The 23,425-nt window shown below is 40.7% G+C and overlaps 1 protein-coding gene and 1 long non-coding RNA gene across 3 annotated transcripts in view; one reads left to right on the forward strand and one right to left on the reverse strand.

Annotated features, from left to right (window-relative positions):
* ttyh1 (tweety family member 1) overlaps positions 1–23,425 on the forward strand; it is a 34,270-nt gene that overhangs the window by 5,437 nt on the left and 5,408 nt on the right. The window contains exons 2-14 of one of the 2 annotated variants that reach the window (XM_015042356.1): positions 5,835–5,999; positions 7,619–7,848; positions 10,884–10,995; positions 13,238–13,575; positions 14,407–14,502; positions 14,607–14,679; positions 16,681–16,756; positions 16,940–16,995; positions 18,023–18,115; positions 18,202–18,294; positions 18,375–18,514; positions 19,067–19,234; positions 23,080–23,158. In XM_015042356.1, coding sequence (XP_014897842.1) covers positions 5,865–5,999; positions 7,619–7,848; positions 10,884–10,995; positions 13,238–13,575; positions 14,407–14,502; positions 14,607–14,679; positions 16,681–16,756; positions 16,940–16,995; positions 18,023–18,115; positions 18,202–18,294; positions 18,375–18,514; positions 19,067–19,234; positions 23,080–23,158 — 1,689 coding nt within the window. In that variant the 5' untranslated portion in view covers positions 5,835–5,864. The remainder of the gene's footprint in view (positions 1–5,834; positions 6,000–7,618; positions 7,849–10,883; positions 10,996–13,237; positions 13,576–14,406; positions 14,503–14,606; positions 14,680–16,680; positions 16,757–16,939; positions 16,996–18,022; positions 18,116–18,201; positions 18,295–18,374; positions 18,515–19,066; positions 19,235–23,079; positions 23,159–23,425) is intronic. The other variant, XM_015042357.1, reaches the window with a different exon arrangement.
* LOC106953529 (uncharacterized) lies at positions 8,262–8,838 on the reverse strand. The gene is made up of 2 exons (XR_001426209.1): positions 8,352–8,838; positions 8,262–8,319 (listed from the first exon to the last, which is right to left on the reverse strand). It is a non-coding gene; the product is annotated as an uncharacterized LOC106953529 (long non-coding RNA).

Here is a 23,425-nt window from a genome sequence, read left to right on the forward strand (position 1 = left end):
GTTCTGGTTGGATGATAATTCAGCACCACCGACATGAAGAATTGAATGAAATTCAGGAAAAGCCTCCAGATCTCATCAAATTTATCATATTTGCTGTTTTTATTGGAATTAATCTTTTCAGCACTGAGGAAGAAAAAAACAAAAAGTAAATGTTCACATTCTAGGCTTCATTCAGGGTGTGAAAAACCTTCTAAGTATGTCATGAAGCAGAAAATGTCCAAAGCAAATGGATTGGTTGCTTTTTCACAGCCACACCTGTTACTGCAGGAATCCAAACATTTGTACCACTTGGTTGGGGGTTAGCCCCAGTCTGAACAGGTGAGCAACTTTAAATTACCTTCAGGAGTTGTCAGTCCAGCACGCTGGATTTACAAAGAAAAGCACTAAATTTAAAACGTCTAAAACCGAGAGGTTCATGTCTTAATCCCACAGATTCTTTTGTCAAAAGGCTGGAGTTGTTCAGCACGTCTTGGCTGCAGACAGAGTTTTGGGAAGAGTCTGCTTTGTGGACAGCTACTCACATGATGTTCTTTGGTTCTGTCTGAAAATCAATCAGTTTAAAGTGGATTACACTGGCTCAATGACAAACATGAAAATGGACTCTGAGGTAAGATAAGTGGATCAATAACGCGAGTCTTTAAAAGTCAGAAACTGTGAGAACAGAAGTGCTTTAGGGAGGGTTTGATCACATCAATAACTGGTCTGTAGGTTTATCAATGGAAAAGGACTCTAGCACAACTCCAGCACAGTCAGTGGTCACTTTAATAGGTACATCTCGGTACTACTGCGTTAATTATTCACAGCTCAGATTCAGCGAGGTGAGGGAAACGTTCCTCATGAGATTTTAATTCATGTTGACACGACGGCGTCACAGTGGCTTCATATTCGACAAATGCAGATCCATGAATCCAGTGTGGCCAACTGGATCCAGATCTGTTGAATGTGCTGCAGAGTTGGGAAGTAACTAGTTGCATTTACTTGAGTAACTTTTTAACTGTACATTTTACTTTGAGTAATATTATTATGAAGTGTCTCTACTCTTACTTGAGTAAAATTTCTGGATACTCTACCCATTGTGAGTAACTTCACTGAATGATGATAAAACAAAAAACGATACGGACACACCTTCAGCTGAAGTTAAAGTGAGGCTTCTTGTTTGTTTTTTCTTATCTGTTGAGAGTGCTGTGCTATTTGGGACTGAAAGGACTTTACCCCATTCTGGCATATTGCATTGCGGACTGGTTTATTTTTTTTTTTTATTTTTATTTTTTTAAAAGAGCTGCTTGAATCTATTATCCTTCAATCACCTTATATATCTGATTTTTATGTATTTATTTTAGTCTTTAAAATACCAGAATTTGGACACAGCTTTATATTTTGTGCGATGACATCATTTTTATTAAATCAGTTCTGATCAGTTACTCAGCTCACTGACTTTTAATAAAATACTTTTCTACTCTTTCTTGAGCAATTTCTTGGACATTTCATAAAAATCTGTTGAAGTGGTGTTGCTCTTACTTGAGTACAGCTTTTGGGTTCTCTAACCAGCTCCGCTTTGTGAAGGCTATTGTCAAGTCCAAGAAATTTGAGATGATCTGAGGTTTTTGACAAAGTGTGTTTTCCTGCTGGAGGTACTCTGTGGTCACAAAGAGACGTGCATAATACTTAGGGAGGCTGTGGCATTTAAGTGAAGCTCACTTGGTACTGAGGAGATCAAAGTGTGCGAAGAAAACCTCCAACACTGCCGCACTGCCTGCCAGCAGCCCGAACCAGTCAGACAGGGCAGGATGGAGCCACACTTTGAGTTCCTCCCTTTGTGGTTTTCTGCTGCTGTAGCCGATCTGCTGCTGTGCACACAGAGATGATTGGCGCAGTCATTTCATTTTCATCTAACATCCAAACAATTGCTCCACACTGGATATAATTTTTATTCCACATCTTTCTCTGCAAGCCTTCATCGCATCTTGACGGCTATAAATAAATCAAGTTGCTACTACTTGATTTTTTATTTTTATTTTTAACAAGCAACTGGATTGAACAGATATAGCCATTAAGGTGACCAGCGCCGCTCCGTCCTTGCTTTTAGATGAGCATCATAGATACTGCGTAAGGTTTAGGATTTTCCAAATCCACGGCACTGAGTCAAACGGGAACACACAAAAAAAAAATAAAAAATGCTGAAATTTTAAGATTAATCTCAAATTTTCTAGAAAAAGCTTGGGAGTTTTCTAAGATCCAAAAATAATAAAAATTTAATTTTCGAAACTCAGAAAATTTCCAAGTGTCAAAACCTTTCGCTTTACAAGATCAGAAAATGTCAAATTCTTTTCTAGAAAGTTTCTGAGATTACTCTGAAAATCTCAGAATACACCTTTTACTCCTTTTGTCCATCAGCACTGACCCTAAAACGCCATCTATACAAAACGAAGCGTAGAGCAAGCAGCTGGTTTTTTTTTACCAAGCAAAGCTAAAGGTGCTGTCAGTTGGCACAACCAGATAAAACCAGTTTGTCTTCTGTGATGAAACAAACTGAGATGACTGAATTTGAAAGATTGATATAAAATATCACTTTAACATGAGTTAATGGCATATTATTGCACCTCTTCCATGTTTTCATGCTCAAAGTTTAATAAATGTCTCACAAAGCTTTAAGTGAAATAATCTCATTAATTCACCCATCGTGTTTACACATCAGAGCGCTCACGTGTGTTTACACCGCTGAGGTATGGGTGGATGGATGTGATGTGATTTGAGCCAACATGTTCGGCACAGATTTAATAAGAGAAATGGAGTGCTGGTAGTGATTTGATTTGTGACAGTTGGGCTGCTGGACCCATTAAGGTGAACAGGCTTACTGTAATGGGCTTAGAGCGGGGCCCTGTCTGGCCTGTGGGCGATCTGTTAACTTGTTCTCGGCCCGTAACCCAACCCAAATCTGAATGGTGACACTGTTGTGGGCGTCGTCGAATGTGACAAGTGGCAGAATCAAAACTTTTACCATGCACTGTATTGAGCTCGCAGAGGTCTGGCCTCGTCTGAGCCGCCACTGTGTGAGGAATCAATAGGAACAGAGATAAAGTGGAACATTGTGCATGCTGAAAGTTTTATTTATTGAATGATTTGTTGTTACTTTGAATACAGCTTAGTGATGTGGAGCTGTACAGTTCAGAGCTCTGTAACCATGTATAAATGGTTCTCCCTGTTTTCTCATCTTATGAACTCCTAATCTGTGGTGCCTCCTTCATGCCCCTCCTGTTGCCTCCATCTTTATCGTGACGGTTCCTCTGTGTGTTTTAATTAACCGGGTCTGACCTCCCTCTTCGCCCCCATTGACCGGCTTTGGGATGATATGAATGCAGAACATTGTAGGATCATTCTGTATCATTTATTCATTTGTCCAGTTATTATCATCTCACCACTGAATTCATAATTGCCACTGGTTTTATGAACCGTCTCAAGGATTTCAATGAAAACAGAGGTGAATAAACAATCAACCAGCTATCTCAAAATTAAGAAAAAGAGTCTGAATTTGGATCAATTAGAAAATCGGAGCTTTAAACTGGAGGTGTAATTGGAATTTTGCGTTTATATTGAATACAGCTTATTCTAATTTCTGTTTAAGAGCTATAAAAATAATATAAAGATAGCATTACAAATACTATTTTTTAGCTATCTTGTAATATGAGGTCCTAATTTGATTAGGAGCAGAGGTGACACATTGTGTGTGAGAGAGCAGGTTTTTACTAATATTTTAAAGAAAATACAAACTGATTTAGCATCTTAAATTAACAATAGACACTTTGGATGCACCTAGCGTTACTAAAACAATCTCTGTGTATCTTATTTACTTGCTGTAAATGAGATTTCCAGAACCTTATCAGCATGCATGTCAAACCCAGCATGTTTCTTTACACAATGTGAAAACTCAAATGGATAATGGAGATTTGTTTTATTCTGAAGCATCTCATTGATATTAAAAGTAGCTCTTTGCTCAGCAACAACTTCTCCCATTCTGTCAGCCCGATGCCGTAGTGCTTAAATATAAAATTGGATATTTTCTGATTCAGACTTTCCAGTTACTGGTCATCAATCTAAAAAAAAACAAAAAACATTTTGTTCCTCTCACATCTCTTTCCAAAGCAAATCTATCTACTAACTTCTATGAGGATCTTTGAATTTGTCTTGGTGTCAGAGTCAGAACAAGTCAAGGCAGATGTGGAAAAACCAATGAAAACTGATCCAGTTGGGGTTTCTAGTGCAAGCTCTGTTCGGATCGTTCTTACCTGATCTGTGTCCGTTCTGTTTGCTTCATGGTCAACGTAAAAAACTGTGACATGATTGCACAGGAGGTGAAAACCAGAAAAAGATCTTCCATCTCTGGTCCACCTTGGAAGGTAATCATGAAGCTGTAATGACTGCAGGGAGAGGGACCAGGTTTCTTTAAGAATGTGTGGTAGTGATATGATACAAACACAGACAGAAGCAGCTCCACGAAGCACCGGGTTGGTGCACAGTAGGGTTTTTTTGTGTTTAAAGCACTGAATCTGCTAAATTTCGCACATATATCTAAAGCATATTGAGTTGTAAGTTACCCCCCTTTTAGTTTTGTGATTCCAGCTGCCTGCTCTGAAACATCTCGCCAGTTCGACTTGCAGTAAGGGCTTGACTAAAGGATCCATAAAGGAGGAGTTCAGTTTTAATTCATACAGCTGAAAGGAGCAGCAGTGGGGAGAAATTATGAATTATATGTTACTGTATAATTTCTGTCAGGGTTTTTAATCATCCCTGGATATCAAATTAACATGATTACAACACAAAGAGGGATTTTAAACATCTCAACTTAGGGAATCATTTGACTAAAAGACCCTAAAATGAAGAAGTAGTCTTTTGCAATTAAAAACTTGGGAAATACAGATACAGATTAAATATGCTGCAAAACACACATGTTCTGATGCTGTACCACTCAAAGATTTCACTTGATGGATAATTTGCAGGTCTCTGCAGAACAATAGACGTTGAAGTTACCTTTAGAAGAACCTCTAGTGTCGGAGCAATAGAAACATCTAAGGATGCATTCACACCAGCTCTGTTCAGTGCTCTTTAGTCGAACTCTAGCACATTTGTCTAAAAGGTCCAATTTGTTTGGGTAGGTGTGAATGCACAATTGAACATAGGTCTGCCTGCAAAGCTCGGTCTCATTTTGTTTGAAGTGAACTCTGGTGCAATTTGAATGCAGTGTGAATGCCAAGTGGACCAGAGGTCGCTTCAAAAGCAGGAAGTGGACTATAGTGCATGGCATTCTAGGTAAATACAACCAGAGCAAATGTCAGAGTCTAACTCTACAGGGAAAAATGGTCTTTTACCAAAGACAAAAGTAAAATCCTACGACTGCTAAAATCTGATGCAACTACATTTTAGTTTACATTTCATGAAGATGGAAGTTGCACTCTTGTCTTCTTCAGAGGTTTTTGTGTCGTTTCCTTCTGTGGTTCTTGATGCAGCGCCACCACAGGTGAGCAGGTAAACAGGTTTTTTAGAGGTTTTGGTTTGTTTAACACGGTGCAGCGTGAAATCAAACCACGGTAGCTGAAAATGTAACAAATGTTGCAATTTTGGTCCCGAATTGAACCGATTCTACCAGACCTCCCAAAACCTTTCAGTCCAGTTGATCACCTATCAGAACAATTCTGAGACGCTAAGACCACATCGTCTCTGCAGCGTTGCACCCAAGATGCACTTAGGAAAACCTTCACACCTGCAACTCCCTTTTTCCTTCTTTTTAGTTCTTACCCCACATCCAGGTCCAACTGATCTCTGTATCTTCCCTCCTGCAGGGTGGCGGAGGGGACCGCTGGCAGTGGAAAATGGCCGCCATGATCACAGTTCCCAGCTATTCTCCTTCGATATGGGTGAGAATGTGTCACGCCCTGCCCCGGCTGGACCTCAGCATGCAGATGAGGGACAACATCTTCGCCCCCGATAGCTGGGAGTACCAGCAGGTAATGGGCTCTCACCACAACCACCTTGTAAACCCACTGTTTATGTGTATGCAGGTACAGTTTCGTACATGTTCGTGGGATGATGGACTGCTTGTCCAGAAAGACTCTTAATTGCTCCATAAAAACCTGCAGATCCATCACAACAGCATTTAAAGGCATTTAAACCTCTTGTCCTTGTTTATTAATGGACCCAGTTACAGGAGGGAAGATTGCATTGAGCCGTGCAATTACCTCTCAACTCTTGCCCAGCTCTTCTTTGCTGATATATTGCAGTGTTTCTGTGCAAATTGGAGCTATGTAAAGCAATTTGAGGTTGCATGTTTCCACAGTTGCTTTTGTTTGGATGATGGAGGCATTTCTGCAGCAAAAAGTTTCAATCCTTTTGGTTCAGCTTCCATTGGTGACTACTCCATGGTACAAAAAAAGGAGGTGGGCTGGGGAAGGAAGAGCAGAAATTATTCTGCAGAACAGAAAGACAAAAGAAACCAAAAGTGCTTGGAGACAGAGAAATGGAGAAAGAGAGAGAGAGACGGGATGAGAGTGGTGATGAGTAATACGTGGAGGTTGATGAGCGGAAAACTGGGCAGAGAGGGAAAGGCGAACAGAGTTAGAGCGGGGAGCCGGAGAGAGTGGCAGCGAATGTATTTAAGTAGGTCACAGATTATTAATAGAGATTCAGTGGTGTGGATAGAAAGAAAGAAAGAAAGAAAGAGACGGCAGAGTGGGGGGAGAGGAGAACGAGAGCGGGAGAACGTGAGGGAAACGGCTGGGGCGGGGAGGGGAGTCTGAGAACAGGAGGTGAGACAGAGGGAGTAAGGTGGAGGAGTGACAGACGGGCAGATGGATGAAGGATAATGCTGCGGTAATGTGTCGGAGCAAAATGCCTTTCAGTGATGTTGACTTTGTGACATGGAGCCTGGTCAAAAGCAGAGCCTGATATGGCTTAGTGGCGTTGAAATTCATCACAGAGCAGAGAGACATCAAGGCTTTAGAGCTGAAAGCCTCTGAAATAAGGATAGAAGACAATTACCTCAAGTTTGCAGGATTTTTAAAATCTGTTAAAGCATTTACATTATGTGTTTGAAGTATACTCCTGCTGATCGGCTCTAGAGTTCAACGTTCTCAAATTAATCATCTTTATTACAATAGACCAGACTAGAATACACTAGACTAGAATAGAACAGCATAGAATAGCATAGCATAGCATAACGTAGCGTAGCGTAGCATAGAATACAAGAACTACTCCATCCAAGGTGTTGAATATTAATAAATACAAAACTAACCATAAGAAATATAACATTTATGAAACATATACACAAGTGTGTTAGTCAAATATGTCTAAATATAAAATAAATGAAATAATAACAAGAATACACATAGAAATACTGTCTATAAATGACAGACTTAGACACTCAGTTGCGTATTGTTTAATCTGATGGCTACAGACAGAAGTGATTTCCGATTTGTGGTGCGTTTTGGTGCTCAGTCTCTGGCTAGTGTAGCTGGCTAGCAGGTTATAATAATTACTTGAATTAAAATGACTTTTTCCCCCCAACACATCCCAGTTCATCTGCTGTTCTCCCCCTCCCCCTCTTCTCTCGTCTTTTTTTAACCCGCAGACTCTGCTCATTCTGTCCAGTCTATCGGCCATCGCTCTCGTCATCTCCCTCCTGGTGGTCCTGTCCTTCCTCATACATTACTGCTGCTGTCACCGCGGGGACCGGAGCGAGGGTTCGGAGGAGGAGGACGATGATGAAGACGGCAGCACGGGTCATGGTTACAGCGGGAAGAAGGGGAGGGGCATCTGCTGCGTCACGTGGGTGGCGGTGGCGGCTGTTACGCTGTGCTGGTGAGAGGCGGACGCCGGGCTTCATCAGCACTACAGAGATTTACAAAAAACTGTTGCAAGAAAAAGTCACACATTTGGAGTGTTTGTTTTTTTGTTTTGTTTTTTTTTTACAAAATGACACATTTTACATTATGCATTAAGTGAGGGAATACAAATTGCAATACAATATTTCATTCTATATGCAACCCAGCTATATTTTTGGAAAATACAATGAAACAGAAAGATTAAACTTGGAAATCTGTTTTTTTTTTGTTTGTTGTTTTTTTAAAGGAGACCTATATGAAAAAAAATCACTTTTTACATGTTTTTATACTTCCATTTGGGTTTTAGCTGCTTCCAAATAAATTCCAAGACACTTACAAAAAACCACCAAGCTCTTTCTTGACAATAAGTTAATGGGGTTTTTTTTTTAGCTGTTTCAAAAAAACCTCCTGAAAATTAAGTCACATTTGGCAGGCACTGCCCTGTTACCTAGCAACCCAAACGAAGCCCAGTGCTGTTACCTAGCAACCCAAGCAAATGCCCAGCATGTCTGGTCAGCTGGTTTTACCACTGTATGTGCTGCATAGAATAGAATAGAATGTAAAAGAGTTGTTGACTTATTATTCAGAAACCACTTGTTAGTCGTGCAGGAGGCTTTATTTCTGCTTTTCAAAGATCTACTCTATGATTTCCGTTATGTAATAATGATTTCCAATTTTAGGTAAAAAAAAAAATGTAGTGAACAGGTTTAGTATAGCCTGTAAACCTCTCCTAACCTGCTCAAGAAAACATAATAATTATAATGACAGATAATTCCCAATTTAAGAGCAGATGTAATAAGTTTTTCACCCTGAGGCAGTTTGGGTTTTTTTGTCTTAAAATGCTTATATAATTAAAAAATAGTGGTTTTGCTAGCTTTGGTTATCATCATGTGGAATCAGCTGTTGTTTACACTTAAAAAAAAACTAAATCTCACCAAGTGACTTTGAGTTTCAAGTGCAAATATCTTAGTACACTTGAAATAAGACAACACTATCTTATAAGGGACTTTTCAGAAAAATATTGGAGCTTGTTTTCAGTAAAAAGTTCCTTAATATTGACAAAAAGGTGCTTGTGCCAGTGGCAGATTATTTTGTTTATAACATGGGAAAAATGTCTTGTTAAATAATCTTCTTCATCAACAGTGAAGAACGGATTACTTAAAACAAACTTACAACTTAGTTATAAGTTAATTTTGTCTTATTTCAAATGTTCTAAGATACAGTATTTACACTAGAAACTAGACCAAAGATACCTGGTAAGGTTTTGTGTTTCTGCAGTGTAATTATATCACTTGAGCAACAAAAGAAGCAAAAACACATTAGATTTGTCAAGGGGATAATACTGGTACTTTTTTAACAGTACATATCTTTCTTAATGCCAATCCCAAAGCTAACAATGACTAATTGAGGATGTGTTGCAACAGAAGAAAAGAGGAACTGAAGTCATAATAGTCCAGAGCCAATCCTTCAGTGGTTTTAAATTGCTTTTAATGTTACCACAGTGTCTGGCTGTTCTTCAGCATTGGTGCATAACTGCATAAGTAAACATTAACACTATTAGAAGCAGCCACATTGTCTGGAAAGTGAAGTAAGTGTGGAAGTACCTCAAAGTGCATTAGCACTAAGCCTCATTCAAACAGTGTCAACTTATTTCTAAAAATACTGAGTCGGTGAGTCATCGCAGACTCATTGTAAGCTGAATTTCCTCTTGAATTCTCTTTGATCAGCGTGACAGAGCAAAACAGCACGCAAAAAAAAAAGAGGAAATCCAAAAAAAAAGAGAGAAAAAAAATATGAAAAGCATGACATTAAGCCGCATTTAGGTGGCTGAGATTATACTGAGCAGTAAAAAGTGCAAACATCGGACTGTGAATCACAGGTCGCACATCATCACTTCCATCATGTGGCTTTCAGTTTTCCACACAGTCATGTTATTTTCCTATTTCCCAACCGCAGCCTGCCACAGCACTACGTGTGCGGAGCGTACCAGCGCAGAAACCGCTGGTCCTTTACCCACCAGTTGTTCCCCCCACATCTCCGCTGATTGTGCTTTCATCGAGTCTGCACATTGTGGTTATCGTACAGTGCTCAGAAACACTGCTTGACATCTGTCCAACACGCGCCTCTTGTATAATGGAAGAATGAGTCACTCAGGGGAAGCTCGGCCGTACATCCAAAGCTTCAGCCATCTGTGAGGTGCAAGGAAATCAAAGTGCACTTTAATGCTTTTAATGGTCATTACGTTCCACTTCCTGTACTTTTACATGCGTTCAGACTGTATCGCTGTATTGCAGGGGGGTAATGTGCAGCAAATTTGATTTCAGCTGCCATAATGTTGTCCTCGTTTACACACTGCAGGATGATAGAGTAGCTCGTGTCTCCCCCTTATGGACTGCGATGAAATATTAGGGCCTCTTCCTCTGATGCTCAACATGAAAGCTCTCTGTGCATGAATAGCAAATATAATGTTGAATATGCCTAATATGAGCCCTCAGCTGCTGGCCTTTGCTTGGATCTAGCTGGCTTGGTTCACATTTGGCAGCTTGGAATGAAAAACACATATTCCTCCATTTCCCCTGCTTGCTTTCTAATCTGGGTCACATATTTTGTGGGGGATTGGGTCATACCATTTCTCCTGGGTTCGAGGGGATTTGATGAACATCTGGCCCGTGCCTTAATCTGAATATTTGAATAACGGAGAAATGTGTAAACACTATGTTTAAAATTTTTAATATTCCCCCCCCCCCCCCTCCTGGAGTTTATGCGTTAACAGCCAGGCGCCTGATTTCGTGTTTTATTGTTTGCTGTCATCTGTTTATTCCTTTCCCTTTTGCTTCACTCTTGGTACGCTCATCCAAAGCACTTCACATCTTCCCCCGTGTCACATTCATTTAAAATGTACACACTGAATTAAACATTGCATTTATCTGCTCTTCTATCCTGCTTTCTGCCTGTCACCCTCCAACAATGTTCTCATGCTTTTCTTTACCCCCCTCCCTCCCCTTTTTGCAGTGTTGCCATAGGCATCGGTTTCTATGGCAACAGCGAGGCTCACGATGGGATGTATCAGTTGACCTCGTCTCTTCTCACAGCCAATTACACGCTAGCTTCCATCGATCTGCTGGTGAGTGCTGCTTCCCCCCCGCCCCAGGAAAATGTCGTGCGGAGTGTTTATCTGCGCTGCTTGATGCTGTTTGTTTGTTTGTTTGTTTGTTTGTGTGGGGAGGAGAGAGGGGCAGATTCACATGTGGTAAGCCTCACAGAGGAAAAAGAATCAGATGCAAACTTATCGATTTGTCCTGGCAGCGGTTTGTGAGTCAGACTGCTAAATGTCACTCCTCCATGAGGTCAGGATAATGATGCTAAAACGGCTGCGTTCACACCGCAGCCCGAAGTGACCTAATTCCGATTTTTATTTAATTTTTATTTATTTTTGCCTTAATGCGACCTGTAGCTATATGATCTTTTTATGACAGTTTGAAAAATAAGTCGGATTTTTTTCGAATGCGACTTCCCGAACGTCATTGATACTCGACAAACGTCACTATTCTGCGTCCTGATACGCGCATGCGTAAAAAAAAAAAAAAAAGACAACCATTGCGGACAATAATGAGGATTAAGTTGTTACTGTGCTGGCTCCAGTCGGACGATCGCAAGCTTACCTTTACCATCCATGTTTACTTCCGCAAACACTGAGCACGCGCTCCGTTCGTGACGTCACTGCGTCCTCTACTGCGCATGCCGGACACTTTCAGTTCGTTTGCAGTTCACATTGGAGAAATCGGAATTGGGTCACTTCCTGTTGCAGTGTGAACGCAGCCTAAGTGACAGCAGAGGTGAATGTCTGTGAGCTACAGCAACACAGATTGGATTTGGGATTTTCATTGGTACAGATATATTTATGTGTGACATTAAGTTAAAAAGCTGCATCATCCTAAGCAATCTAAATATGGTTTGAATATCAGTAAGGTGACCTTTTCGTCATGTGATTAATTATTGAATGTGCAATCTTTGCAGTGAATCTTTCCTCCATTTGTGATTTCTGCCCTGAGCAATTTGCTCATACTGTATGAAGTGTTATTTAGTACAAATTAACTAACTTAAGGTCCTTTCATAAAACATATCAATGTTTGATTGATTCCAGGACATGCACTACAGGAGCAGGAATGAAAAATACCACTGAACACTAAGTTCTGAAAATAAATTTGTCTGGAATTGCAGCAGCATAATCTCACTTTTTTGAAATTCCTAATCTGTAATTTGTTTAATGAACACTTCCTCACCTGTTGGCAGCCCTTAAAAATCTATGAAAAAATGGAACTGAAACACTTATTGATCATTTAAAATTGGTCAGAACTTTTTTTTTTTTACCAGAAATCTATCATTTTCTATTTTCTGTAAAATCATATGTTGATAACGAGGCCCACTTCTTCCAGCCAGTCCTCAAAATGGGAAAGACAAGTAGATCGTGCAATTCTTGTGAGACAAATGTGTTTTAGTTTTGCAAGAAAACAGTTTCCCAGCTTAATATACCTATACTTACAGCCAAAATAGTTTAAAACAACCAAAAATGTGACAAACCAGACTGAATGAGGACCCAGATTCATGTTGTCATCACAGACAGGGAGCAGGATTGTGATAAAGGTTCAGAAAGTCTTCAATACTCAATGTTTTTAGCATGAGAGTGGTCTCCTGCAATAATAGATTATTATTATTTTAAGGCTAATTACACATTTTCAAAAGCGGCGTCTGTAATCTAGTGAGTGCTGCAGATATAAACGTTGAGTGTTTACCATTTGAATCATAACTAAGCTAATTTACAGGAAACTAGATACAAAAATTAGATTTAAAAAGCAAAGGCTTCCATTTGTGCCTGCAGAATAGCAGATTAATCTTTGTGGTGGAGGATTCAGACAGATGACAGATTAAGTGAGAGAAAAACCTTGACACAAAGTCTGTTGATGTGCTGACTGTTAGAAAAAAGTGTAAATACAAATCAATAGAGATCTGCGTGTAGAGATCACATTCCTGTCTCGCTTGGAGACGTTTATTTCACCATGATCAACACCCGGCTCATCGGTTTGATTAAGTTTGACTCACTGAAAAGTTTTTGGGGACTTTAGGGACTTAATTGATGAAATCTCCTGGTTACAGAAATGTGCAGAGTCCTTTTTCGGTGCTCTGACTCAGACGCCCCCTTCTAAAAGGAAGCTGCTCTCTAATCTACAATGTTTTAGGTTATAAGTGCATTAGCACCGTCTCCTTCTCTACTACTTTTATGTGCAATTATAAGCATCACTATGGCTGTTTTGTGGTTTTTAGCCCACTCATCTCGTCCTCACGCTCTTCCTCTCCTCCCCTCGTAGATTTCAGACACCATTACTGGACTGCAGCTCTCCGTCTCTGGCCCTCTCAGGTCCATGGAGGAGATGTTTTCCGGCAGCAAGCCGTTCCTGGTGTCGACGCGGAACTGCCGGAGGCTGTCCGAGAACGTGATAAACCTCCTCTCCTCCATCTCCCTGGCTCGGTCCAGCGTAGAGGCGGGGCCGGGAAACGACAGCAGCGTCAGCGGGGCGTCCATCACGCCCCTGACGCCCGTCCCGCCCTCTGTGGTTCCCACGGTGGTGCCCACCAGCAGCTTGTTGCCCAGCCCCTTCACGCCTGGCTGGGCCGCCAACACACTGATAGTCAATGAGGACTACAGGTAAGGTTATTTATCATAGTTTAAAGACATTTCTGTGGATAAATATTTATTCAGTGGAAAATTATTCAGTTCTTTTGTCTTAAACAGTACACAGATAAATACGATTTATGATTTATTTTTTTCCCATTACTAAAAATAGAAAATATAAATAGTGCAAACTTGATGTATTTTCTACTGTCTTACTTTGGCATCTTGATCACTTTTTGTTTAATTTGATTTATTTAAATTTCAAACAATAAAAATAAAATGATTGCTTATTTTTAGTGATATTTTTATTTGACAAATTCAAAATGTATCAATTTGATTTGATAAATTCAACATTTAGTAATTTTGAATTTGAAAAATTTGATACATTTTATAAAACCTTTGATAACATTTTCTCTAAAATTATCAACATTTTCAATACATTTTTAACAACTTATCAAAATGATCAAATTTGCTTTACCAAAACACATTTTTGATCAAATTTGATTTACCAAATCAAATTTTTGGTCAAATTTGATTTATCAAATTTTTTGTTAAGTAAAATCAAACAAAAATTAAACAAGATACCAAAATCAGACAGTAAAAAACATTTAATTTATGCTTGTCATGATAAATAACATTGTACCAGTTGTTTGAAATAAATATAAATGTTAATTAATACCATCATATTTATTTATCTTGACGATGAATTTTAACTTCACCCTTCATGTCTTGTGATACAAGTTTTAACACTTAAAGGTTGAATGTAATCGACTCAACTGATTCTTTCTTTACTGCGTTGCGTTTAGGATAAAATTGGTTCTGCTTGTTTGGTCACTGAAGTGAAAATCTCCGTGTTTCTTTCAGGTGGCTGTCGTACGTGTTGCTGCTGCTGCTCGACCTCATAGTGTGTCTGTTCATCCTGCTTGGACTGGCCAAGCAAGCCCGCTGGCTGCTCATCCTGTGAGTGAACTCGGTATTTTATCTCCAGACTGAAACCGCTCTGGCCTGATGTACTGAGTGTCCCTCTGGCTGAGCAGAGTTTGCTCTCCCCTCCCTCCTCACAGGATGACCGTGCTGGCATGGCTGGCTCTCTTCCTCAGCTGGGGCTCTCTGGGTTTGGAGACGGCCACGGTGGTGGTGAGTATCCAGAAAAACTGGGCAGGAACAGGAGCGATAGCAGGAGACTGTCAGCGAAAGGCAGCAGTTGAGAGATGATGGATTAAAGAGGCCTGACCCCTGATTGGAGGCCTGTGTTTAATTTCTGTCTCCATTGTGCTAAACTGTGAAAAGCCCAGTATCGTAGGGAATGCTGCAGTCATGGCAGAGAACCAAGACGGCAGGAAAATGGGTCAGAGATTAAAGATTCAATGAGCGTGTGCGCGCTTGTTAACAAAGTGCATTTGTCCACCAGAGTGCGTGTTCTCACATGCAAGTGTACTCGCAAGTTTGTGGGCGTTTGGCTTGGAGAAATAAAGATAAAAGATGAAGAGAAGTGCCTTAAGCAAGAGCAAGGAGGAGACAGGAAGAGTGCATTTTAGGGCCGGGAAGCAGAAACAATCAGCTTGCTGTCAGTAGGATAAGCTCTAAGCTTCTGCTGCAGTCTGACCTATTGGGTAATAAGACCAAGCGTGCAAAAGTGTGAAATAAATTGACATTTAAAATCTTGGGTGCAAAGGCTGACTTTTATGGAGCATAAAGAGCCTGTTTGCGTCTGCGGCCGAAGAATGTCCATTTTTAGTTGTAAAGTGCGACCATTGTCTCGGAGGAGGGGCTGCTTTCATCCGTCAAAAGAGTTGAAAGTGTGGGTATATTTTCTATTCAGTTTCCCAGTGTCATGTAGGGCTGGTGGGAGATGTCCCAAAGCGCGTGCGTCCACACAGAGACACTCTGTCCTTGGTTACTGACAGGGAAACAATGGAGCAGCTGTGAGGCGGCCCAGTCTGTGCTGTGTTGGGTCAGTGGTTCCCAGTCTGTCAGCCGGCCTGCTTGTGTGGGGCTCTCACTCCCTCTTCTGGTGGGGCGATATCCAACTGCCACTTTTTTTTCTTCTTCTTCTTCTTCTTGCACTTGAACTTTTTCAAATTTTGTGGGGATTTTTTGATTTAGACCAACACAGAATGGGGTTTTACTGTGAATTGGATGAAACATGGGAACTGTGGCGTGCATTTGCATTTAAGCCACTTTGTTTTGATACCCTTGCATAATATCAGATTAAAATATCATATTCACCTAATCAGGCTGGCTGGGAGTGCATTAATCAGAGAAGCAGCAAAGCTCATGTAAAATTTTCCTTCCACTTCACCAACTTTTTGTGACGATCAGAGGGGCGATGTGGACTTGAAGTTTTATTGTAATATTCTGTGCTGCTATTGTGAAAACAATAAAAGTGAAGATAAGAACTATTTATTACTTTTTTAGGCAACTATATCACTGTGAAGGCTGCAAAACGTGAGAAACATACCCATTTGTAAAATGCTTTTTTAGTACACCAGTCACATAAAGAAAGTTTGATTAGTATTACAATTCACACAGGAACTGCATTTAATCATGTTTTCAAATTAATTGATTGAACAAACAGCGGAGGAAATGGTTAAAAACAACAACAACCCAGACAGTTTTTTTTTGTTAAAAAACATTACTAGTTGGAATTTATCATGAGAATGATAAATCAAAAATCTTAACACGACAATAAATTTATTATGATAAACGAAATAATAAAAGATACAGCAAATGCAGACTCCTAGTTGGTCTTACGCACAGTAGGCTAATAAATTGCAAACCCATTTGTGAAAAATGTTTAAAAGTTAGAGCCGTCCGAACACTTTCGCAAATAACTGTATCTCCGACTCAAAATAAGTTCAGGAGGGAAAAGAGATTTTTAATCTCCATGGGATTTTCCTGGTGAAATAAAGATTAAATCAGAAATAAAATAAATAGAAAATAGGTTAAAAGGCAGGAGGGTTCAACATAACCAAACCAAAGCTTGCTATAAATGTTGTGCTGCAGTTAGACATGTTCAACATTTCCACTGGCCAATGTTTGTACTAACTTTGTTCCTTCTATCATTTTCTCCATTTCTTCTCGTCTATCCATCTGTCCCATCATTCCTTTTATGTCATCCCATCTTTCCTGCTGCAGGCCCTCAGCGACTTCTGCTCTGAGCCAAACACGTTCGTCCTCAACTCCACCCAGATCACCACCGGCACCAGCTCAGGTACAGATGGCACAGCTTCTGGAAAAAAAAAAAAAAAAAAAAAAAGAAAATAAACCCCTGCCCTGTACATGATCTGCCTCCCTAAATGTGCCTCAGATAGCAGAATCAAATACAATACCAGATGAATGTTCCTTTCTGTTGTGCGCTGATCTTTTGTGTGCTGCTGTTTTGCTGGCCGTTCAGACGTGTTGGATTATTACCTGACCTGCAGCAGGAGCATGAACAGTCCATTCCAGCAGGTAATGCGATCGCTTTCAGCCGTGCGGACATGTTTCAGCACATTGAACCGTGAGCACTGAGTAGGGAAGTGGAATGTCAGAAGTAGAGATGTTCCTGTATGGCCAGTTTGTTTACGTAAACTCATCAGATCAAACCAACCGTGATCATTTGAATAAATCCGCCTCATCCAGCTGCAGAGAAAACGCACCACAAATTATTCTACAGTCAGTTCTCAGCAGTGAAGCGACTGAGACAGAATGTGGACAGAAACGTAAAATCACAAAGCGACGTTAGTGGAGGCTGAAAGGTCTAAATCAATAACGATATAGATCAATAGCAATCTTTCATAACTGTTTTGGGCATTTGCTCCAGAGAGTCCACAAGGACCAACCATTGTTTAGCTTGTGCCTTGTTAAGTGTAGAACTGCAGTGTAATTTCCTTTATGGAAAACTAATAAAACTCAAGTCAGAAAGGAAGAAAACAACATATGTATCAATAACAATATCAGCAGATAATACGGCCGATAGAATGTTCAATAATTTCACTAAACTCTCATCCAGAACTGCACAGCATTCGTTCCAATTTTACTGGATTTTACAGCATTTACATGTCTTTCCCTTCTCTCTTAATCCTCTTTCCTGTCTCACTAATGTTCAATAAAAGCCACTGGTGCCAAAATTAATATCTAAAAAAGGAAAATGTACAGATTATGCTTTGTGTCATAACACAAAGGCCTGTGTTATGATGAGATGGAGGGATAGTCTGTGAAAGGAAACCATCCAATGCTTAGTTGATCTCTGCAGTGTGGTGTAGCTCATCTGCTGAATTATTAATGTAGAATTATTTGAGCATGTCTGAATTGCAAAAAAAATACACAAAATAATAAAAAAAAAAACTGCATAAGAATAATTCAAAGTCTTGATAATGAACATCGTACTGGGGCTGTAGATTACTCAGATTAGCACTTACACTCAAAACAAAGTAAAAGTGAAAATGCAAATCAGAAGCGTGTGAAGGCACTGACCTCGGTGAATTTCTGGGTTTAGCTGCTGACCCAGTCTCAGAGGGCGCTGTCAAGCATCCACACACACCTCTCCAGCCTGGACAGGAATGCTCTGCCACAGTTCCCCAAAGCCGAGGTAGGGAACAGCTTTTGCACAGAAAAGTGCAAGTAAAAGACTCAAAAGGAAAATTCTCACATTTGTCAACTTTGTGCCATTGGCAGAAATCACTCAGGGAGGTTCAGCAGATACTCAACAGCACAGAGGGCAACTTTCATCAGCTGGTGGCGCTGCTGAACTGCAGGATCCTTAATAAGGTGCAGCATTAAAATCAAGCATTCCCAAAGCAAAACCTCCAAACTTTCTGAGCATTTTATTTCCTTTTTTCTCCTTTTAGGACTACATCGACTCGCTCAAAGGCCTGTGTTATGACGGGATGGAGGGATTGCTCTACCTCTCCCTTTACTCTTTCCTCTCTGGCCTGGCCTTCACTGCCATCCTTTGCTCTCTGCCTGGAGCCTGGAGAAGCTTTCCCAGGTGAAAATGAAACATCACGCAGGCATTCGAATGGCTCAGATATCTGTTGCTCTTTAACCTTTACGACTGTCGATGGTGAACATTCCTGCCTTAAAAACAGATTAAATCAGGCTGAATTTGTTACTCCACTGTTTCACAGTCCACAGTCTCAGTTTAATTAAAACTGAAACCAATTATTTATAAGGACTCTGACAAAGAGGAGATTTGAGAAAACTCTCATTTGTGTTTGCGTGTGTTCATCGGAAAACGGAGATTTAGCATCCGGCGCATTACAGTCTGCGACGCTTATGTGGTTTTGACAAGATTTCCAATCAACATCGCCTTGTGTTTTAATGACTTTCTCTTTGAAAACGCTACTTTAAAGTAGTTCAACCTATATATCTGTCCATGCAAATGAGCCTTCTGCCGCCATGTTTAATTCCTAACAGGAAGTTGTGGTTATTTTGGAGCAATTTGAGAGACTTACAGGTTTCAGCTTTGTGCTTTGTGCTATTTCCTTGCTCTTATGTTTCCCCGTTTTTTGCTTTTTCTCCCTGTCATGGACGCCAACAGTGAATCAGAGGAGTACGACGACTCGGACAGCGAGAGTGAGGACCCCTTCACCTCCCATCAGGCACGTAGACAGGCATCCTCGGGGTCTCAGCGAGGGGCAATGGCCCCCTTCTATAATTACCCGGGGGCCGGGTGGACACCCCCCTTTTCTAGTGCGCCGCCCCTCCCGTGAGTAACACAGACACTCAGACACACAGACAGACAGACAGACAGACAGGGAGACAGACAGACGAAACATGCTGAATGTTTTCAGACACACATCAACCTTGTGATTCTGTCGCCACATCTGGACCATCTGGCACCTTCACACTGCTGACCCCCATCTCAGACCAGGGTCCATCAGGAGAGAAACACAACAGAGTCTGAATCAATGCTGAGAGCTTTGAGCTACAATCCTAGTCCATCACTTCAGCACACAGATTTATCACAGTGTCAGCAAGCTACGCTCATCTTTGCTCAGAGAAAGGCAGGTTAGACACGAGGTGGCGCCAGTAAATTAGAATTTCTTCCAGTAAATGAATTTATAAAGGTGAAACTACATTTAGAGTGGAATATTTCAGGAATTTGTTTCCATCAATTTTGATGATCCTGGCTTACTAACGGCAAAAACCCAATGTTTGGATTTTGAGAAAGTAAGAAAATTACACGAGACCAGTAAATGAAAGCATTTTGATACAGAAATATTACGTTAAAACTAGGTTAACTAATGATATAACCATCTCATATCGGTTGATATCGATAATTATACTGGTGGTGTGACCTTTTCTGTTTTATCCACAGTTTTCACTCCACATGATTGTCTGTTTTTAAGCTGTTATGAGGCACAGAGGTGAAAATTTAAACTGCTGCTGTGCTGCGTCAGTTACTCAACAAGTTGTTGCTAGGTAACCAAAGAGTGAGTGAGTTGCTAGGTAACCAAAGAGTGAATAAGTGTAAGCCACCAACCTTGCTTAGCCAGCTGTGAGAGGTTGAGTGGCTAAAGTCTTTCCTCTGCCTACATCTGCATCCAATACCAACAAAAAGTTGAGTGGAAGGAAAAAACACTTTGTAGAAAAATGTGTAGTTTTGGGGAAGATTCAAAAGAAGTGGACTTTAATTTGAGTGAGGCACCACACACAGACGTTTCCAGGGCTTGGCCTAAAACTGTGGTGTTCGTTGTGTTAACCATGAACCAGAGACAACATCAGTAAATGCTAAAGATGGAGAAAAGTTACTTTTGCCCAGTGTACCAAAGTTCTCCTTTTGTTTGCTTATGGTAGCAGAGGTTGGATAAAGAGTAGCGAGGCACAGGACACAAGAAGCTTGACGAATCGATGGTGATTTGGGGTTCAGGATTTTGGAGACTTATCAAGTCCAAAATCAGCACATGTCAGAGCAGTTCATGGTTCCCTCTGCAGATGAGCTTTAATCCACCCACCACAGTGTTACTAACGCTTTATTGGCCAGAAATCTGTCCTGGCTTGAACCCCACAGAGAATCTATAGACAGATTGTCAAGAGGAAGACGAGAGACACCAGACCCAACGTTGAGGGCTGCTTTTAGAGAAAGCTGGGCTTCCATTACACCTCAGCACTTCCGAAGGCTGATCTCCTCCATTCCACACCGCATTGATGCAATAATCCATGCAAGAAGCCCTGACCGAGCACTGAGTGGACTTACTATACCATACATGAACATACTATTCAGCAGATCAACATTTCTGTATTAAAAACATTTTTTCATTAGTCTTTTATTCTATTTAAGTTTTTAAAGGGGACCTATTATGTCAAATTTACATTTTACATGTTGTTGTGCTTCCATTTGGGTCTCAACTACTTGGAGAAACAGCCCAAGCATTATAAAAAAATAAAAAATAAATAAAATAATCATTTCTTTTTAGCAATGAGTTAATCAATGAGTTAATGTTTTTTGGTGTCTGGAAAATAAGCTGTTTCAAAAATATCCCAGTTGTTAAGTCACACCTGATGGACACTGCACCATTACCTAGCAACCCCTGCCAAGCCTAGCCCCGTCACCTAGCAACCCAGGCACGTTTGGTCAGCTGGTTGTACGACTGTATGCGCTGGAAAAAAAAAAAAAAAAGTGTTTTTTTGTTGATTTACCATCCAGAAACCACTTGCTACATTCTTGTTGACTGTGCAGGAGGCTCCACTTCTGCTTTTCAAAGATGTACGGTTGTGTAATTGCACATCTGTTTGCAGCCATTTTCATGTGGGGGTGTAAACGTTGAGTTGGGGGCGTGGCCAGCAGCTTGTTTGGATTTAAAGGGACAAGACGCCCTAAAATACTGAAATCTCATTTTCTAAGAATAATTTTGTTCAAAAACTGCAATGAACATGTTTTGTGTAGCCCATAGATCTAAACTAACCTGTTCTAGCCCTTTAAAGAAAGTTAATTTTGGGTTTTGATTAAAGATGTAAGCCAATATCATCAAAATGAACAGAAATAAAAACTTAAAATACATCACTCTGTGCAGAATAAAGATGAAAAGGAATTAACTTTTTGAATTTAATTACGGAAACAAATCAACTCTTTCTGATTTATTGGGGATGCAGTTGTAGTTTCAGTGTCTACATGTACACATGCACACACACAGAGCTGCACATGAACTGCAGACAGACACACAGACAGGTCAGTGTGAACCAGAGTGTAGGCAGAGGAACAGACACAGCTCCAGAGGTCGTTCGGTCTGTCTGTCTGTCTGTGTGTCTGTCTATCCGTCTGTCAGGTGTTTTCAGGACAGACGATGTAGTGCCGCTCGGGGACATTTCACAGATCTGGTTGCAAACGGCCTCCTGACTCCTGGACAGCAGTCCAGGTGCACTGCTGTGCCGGAGGGGGAGGGCGTCTCTGACGAGGCCGCGCTCGTAAAAACCTCCGGCGATGTGAGGCTCAGGTTGTCGATAGGTAAACCCCTCGGCCCCCCCTACTCCCCACTCCTGCATCATCGCTCTCATCCGTCTCCTCACTGTGGTGTCCGGATCGCTCAGGTTATTATCTCCCTGCGACCTGTCCTGCTGCTTCTCTCTCTCCATGATCCTTCTGATCCCCGTTTGGTTCCCCTTCTTTTACGCTCCCCCTCCCCTCAAATTATTTGGTGCTGTCCTGCTATAAATTACTCTGATTAGTCTCATTGATAATATTATTATCACACAGATACAAATATACTGACATAGCTTAGGAAGAGAGCAAGCACTAAAGCATAGTCCACTCATTTTAAATTTACTCAGATCTCTGCAAAAACACAAAATCTTACCAAGTATTTCTGGTCTAGTTTCTAGTGCAAATATCTTTGTGCTCTTGAAATAAGACAAAAGTAACTTTTAAGCACAATACATGAGCGTGCTTTAAGTAAACAATTCCTTAATATTGATGAAAAAGGACTGGTGTCCCCTGCAGATTATTTTACTTATAACAATATTCCCATTTTAGAAGTGGAAAAAATCTGCCAGTGGAACAAGACATTACAGCTTATAATATGGGAAAAATTTCCTGGCAGATTATTTCACTTATAGTTTTTTTTTTTTTTTTTTTATCAGTATGAAAGGGATTATTTATATAAAACAAGCTCCTATTTCTTGCTGAAAAGTTACTTAAGTTAGTTTTTGTGTATTAAGATATTTGCACTAGAAACTAGACCAGAACTACTTGGCGAGGTTTTGAGTTTTTGCAAGTCAAAGTTCATTAGAGCAACAACATCAGAGCTGGTATACTGGTGATGAATTAGTCTTAAATGCAGGTTTCTGTTTGCATCAGGAGTGGACTGTGTGCCTGTCTGGCTCTTCCCTTGAGGGCCAGTGGTGCTTATAGTTACACTAAGTGCTGTGCGTTTCTGCACTTTATTTCTAATCTCTCTCTTCTTCTTTCCTTTTACCTGTCTTTGGGTCCCGTCATCCTGCGGCCCCCTCGTCCCCCGTGTCATTCTGATTGTGTCTCACCCCTGCCTCCCCCTTCTCTCCCCGCTCCTTCTCTCCCTCCCTCTTCTGTCCTTGTCTCTTTCTGTCTCCACACAGGACTCCAAACGTTTCCTCCAATGGCAACCCTGGCTATGAGAGCCTACCCCTGACTGACAGGCAGTCCCCACCCCCCTCTGTGAGTTCCTCTGTGCCCATGACGCCATCACGATGTGTTTCATTTTTCCATCGCTGTCCGAGCTCACGCCAGGGACAGAGACGCACCGATCAGAATTTTGTGGCTTTGGCCTCCTGATACCAATTTCCCCTTAAGAACTATCTAATAGTTATTATAATGATTCATTGTTTATATTTGAAGCAGATATGCCGTCACACTGTAAAGTAGGGCTGTTGTAAACGAATATTTTAGTAATCGAGTAATCTATCGATTATTCTTACGATTAAT

Source organism: Poecilia latipinna, unplaced genomic scaffold, assembly GCF_001443285.1.
Source record: "Poecilia latipinna isolate Pla-1442-1.1 unplaced genomic scaffold, P_latipinna-1.0 Scaffold586, whole genome shotgun sequence".
Classification (NCBI taxonomy): Eukaryota; Metazoa; Chordata; class Actinopteri; order Cyprinodontiformes; family Poeciliidae; genus Poecilia; species Poecilia latipinna.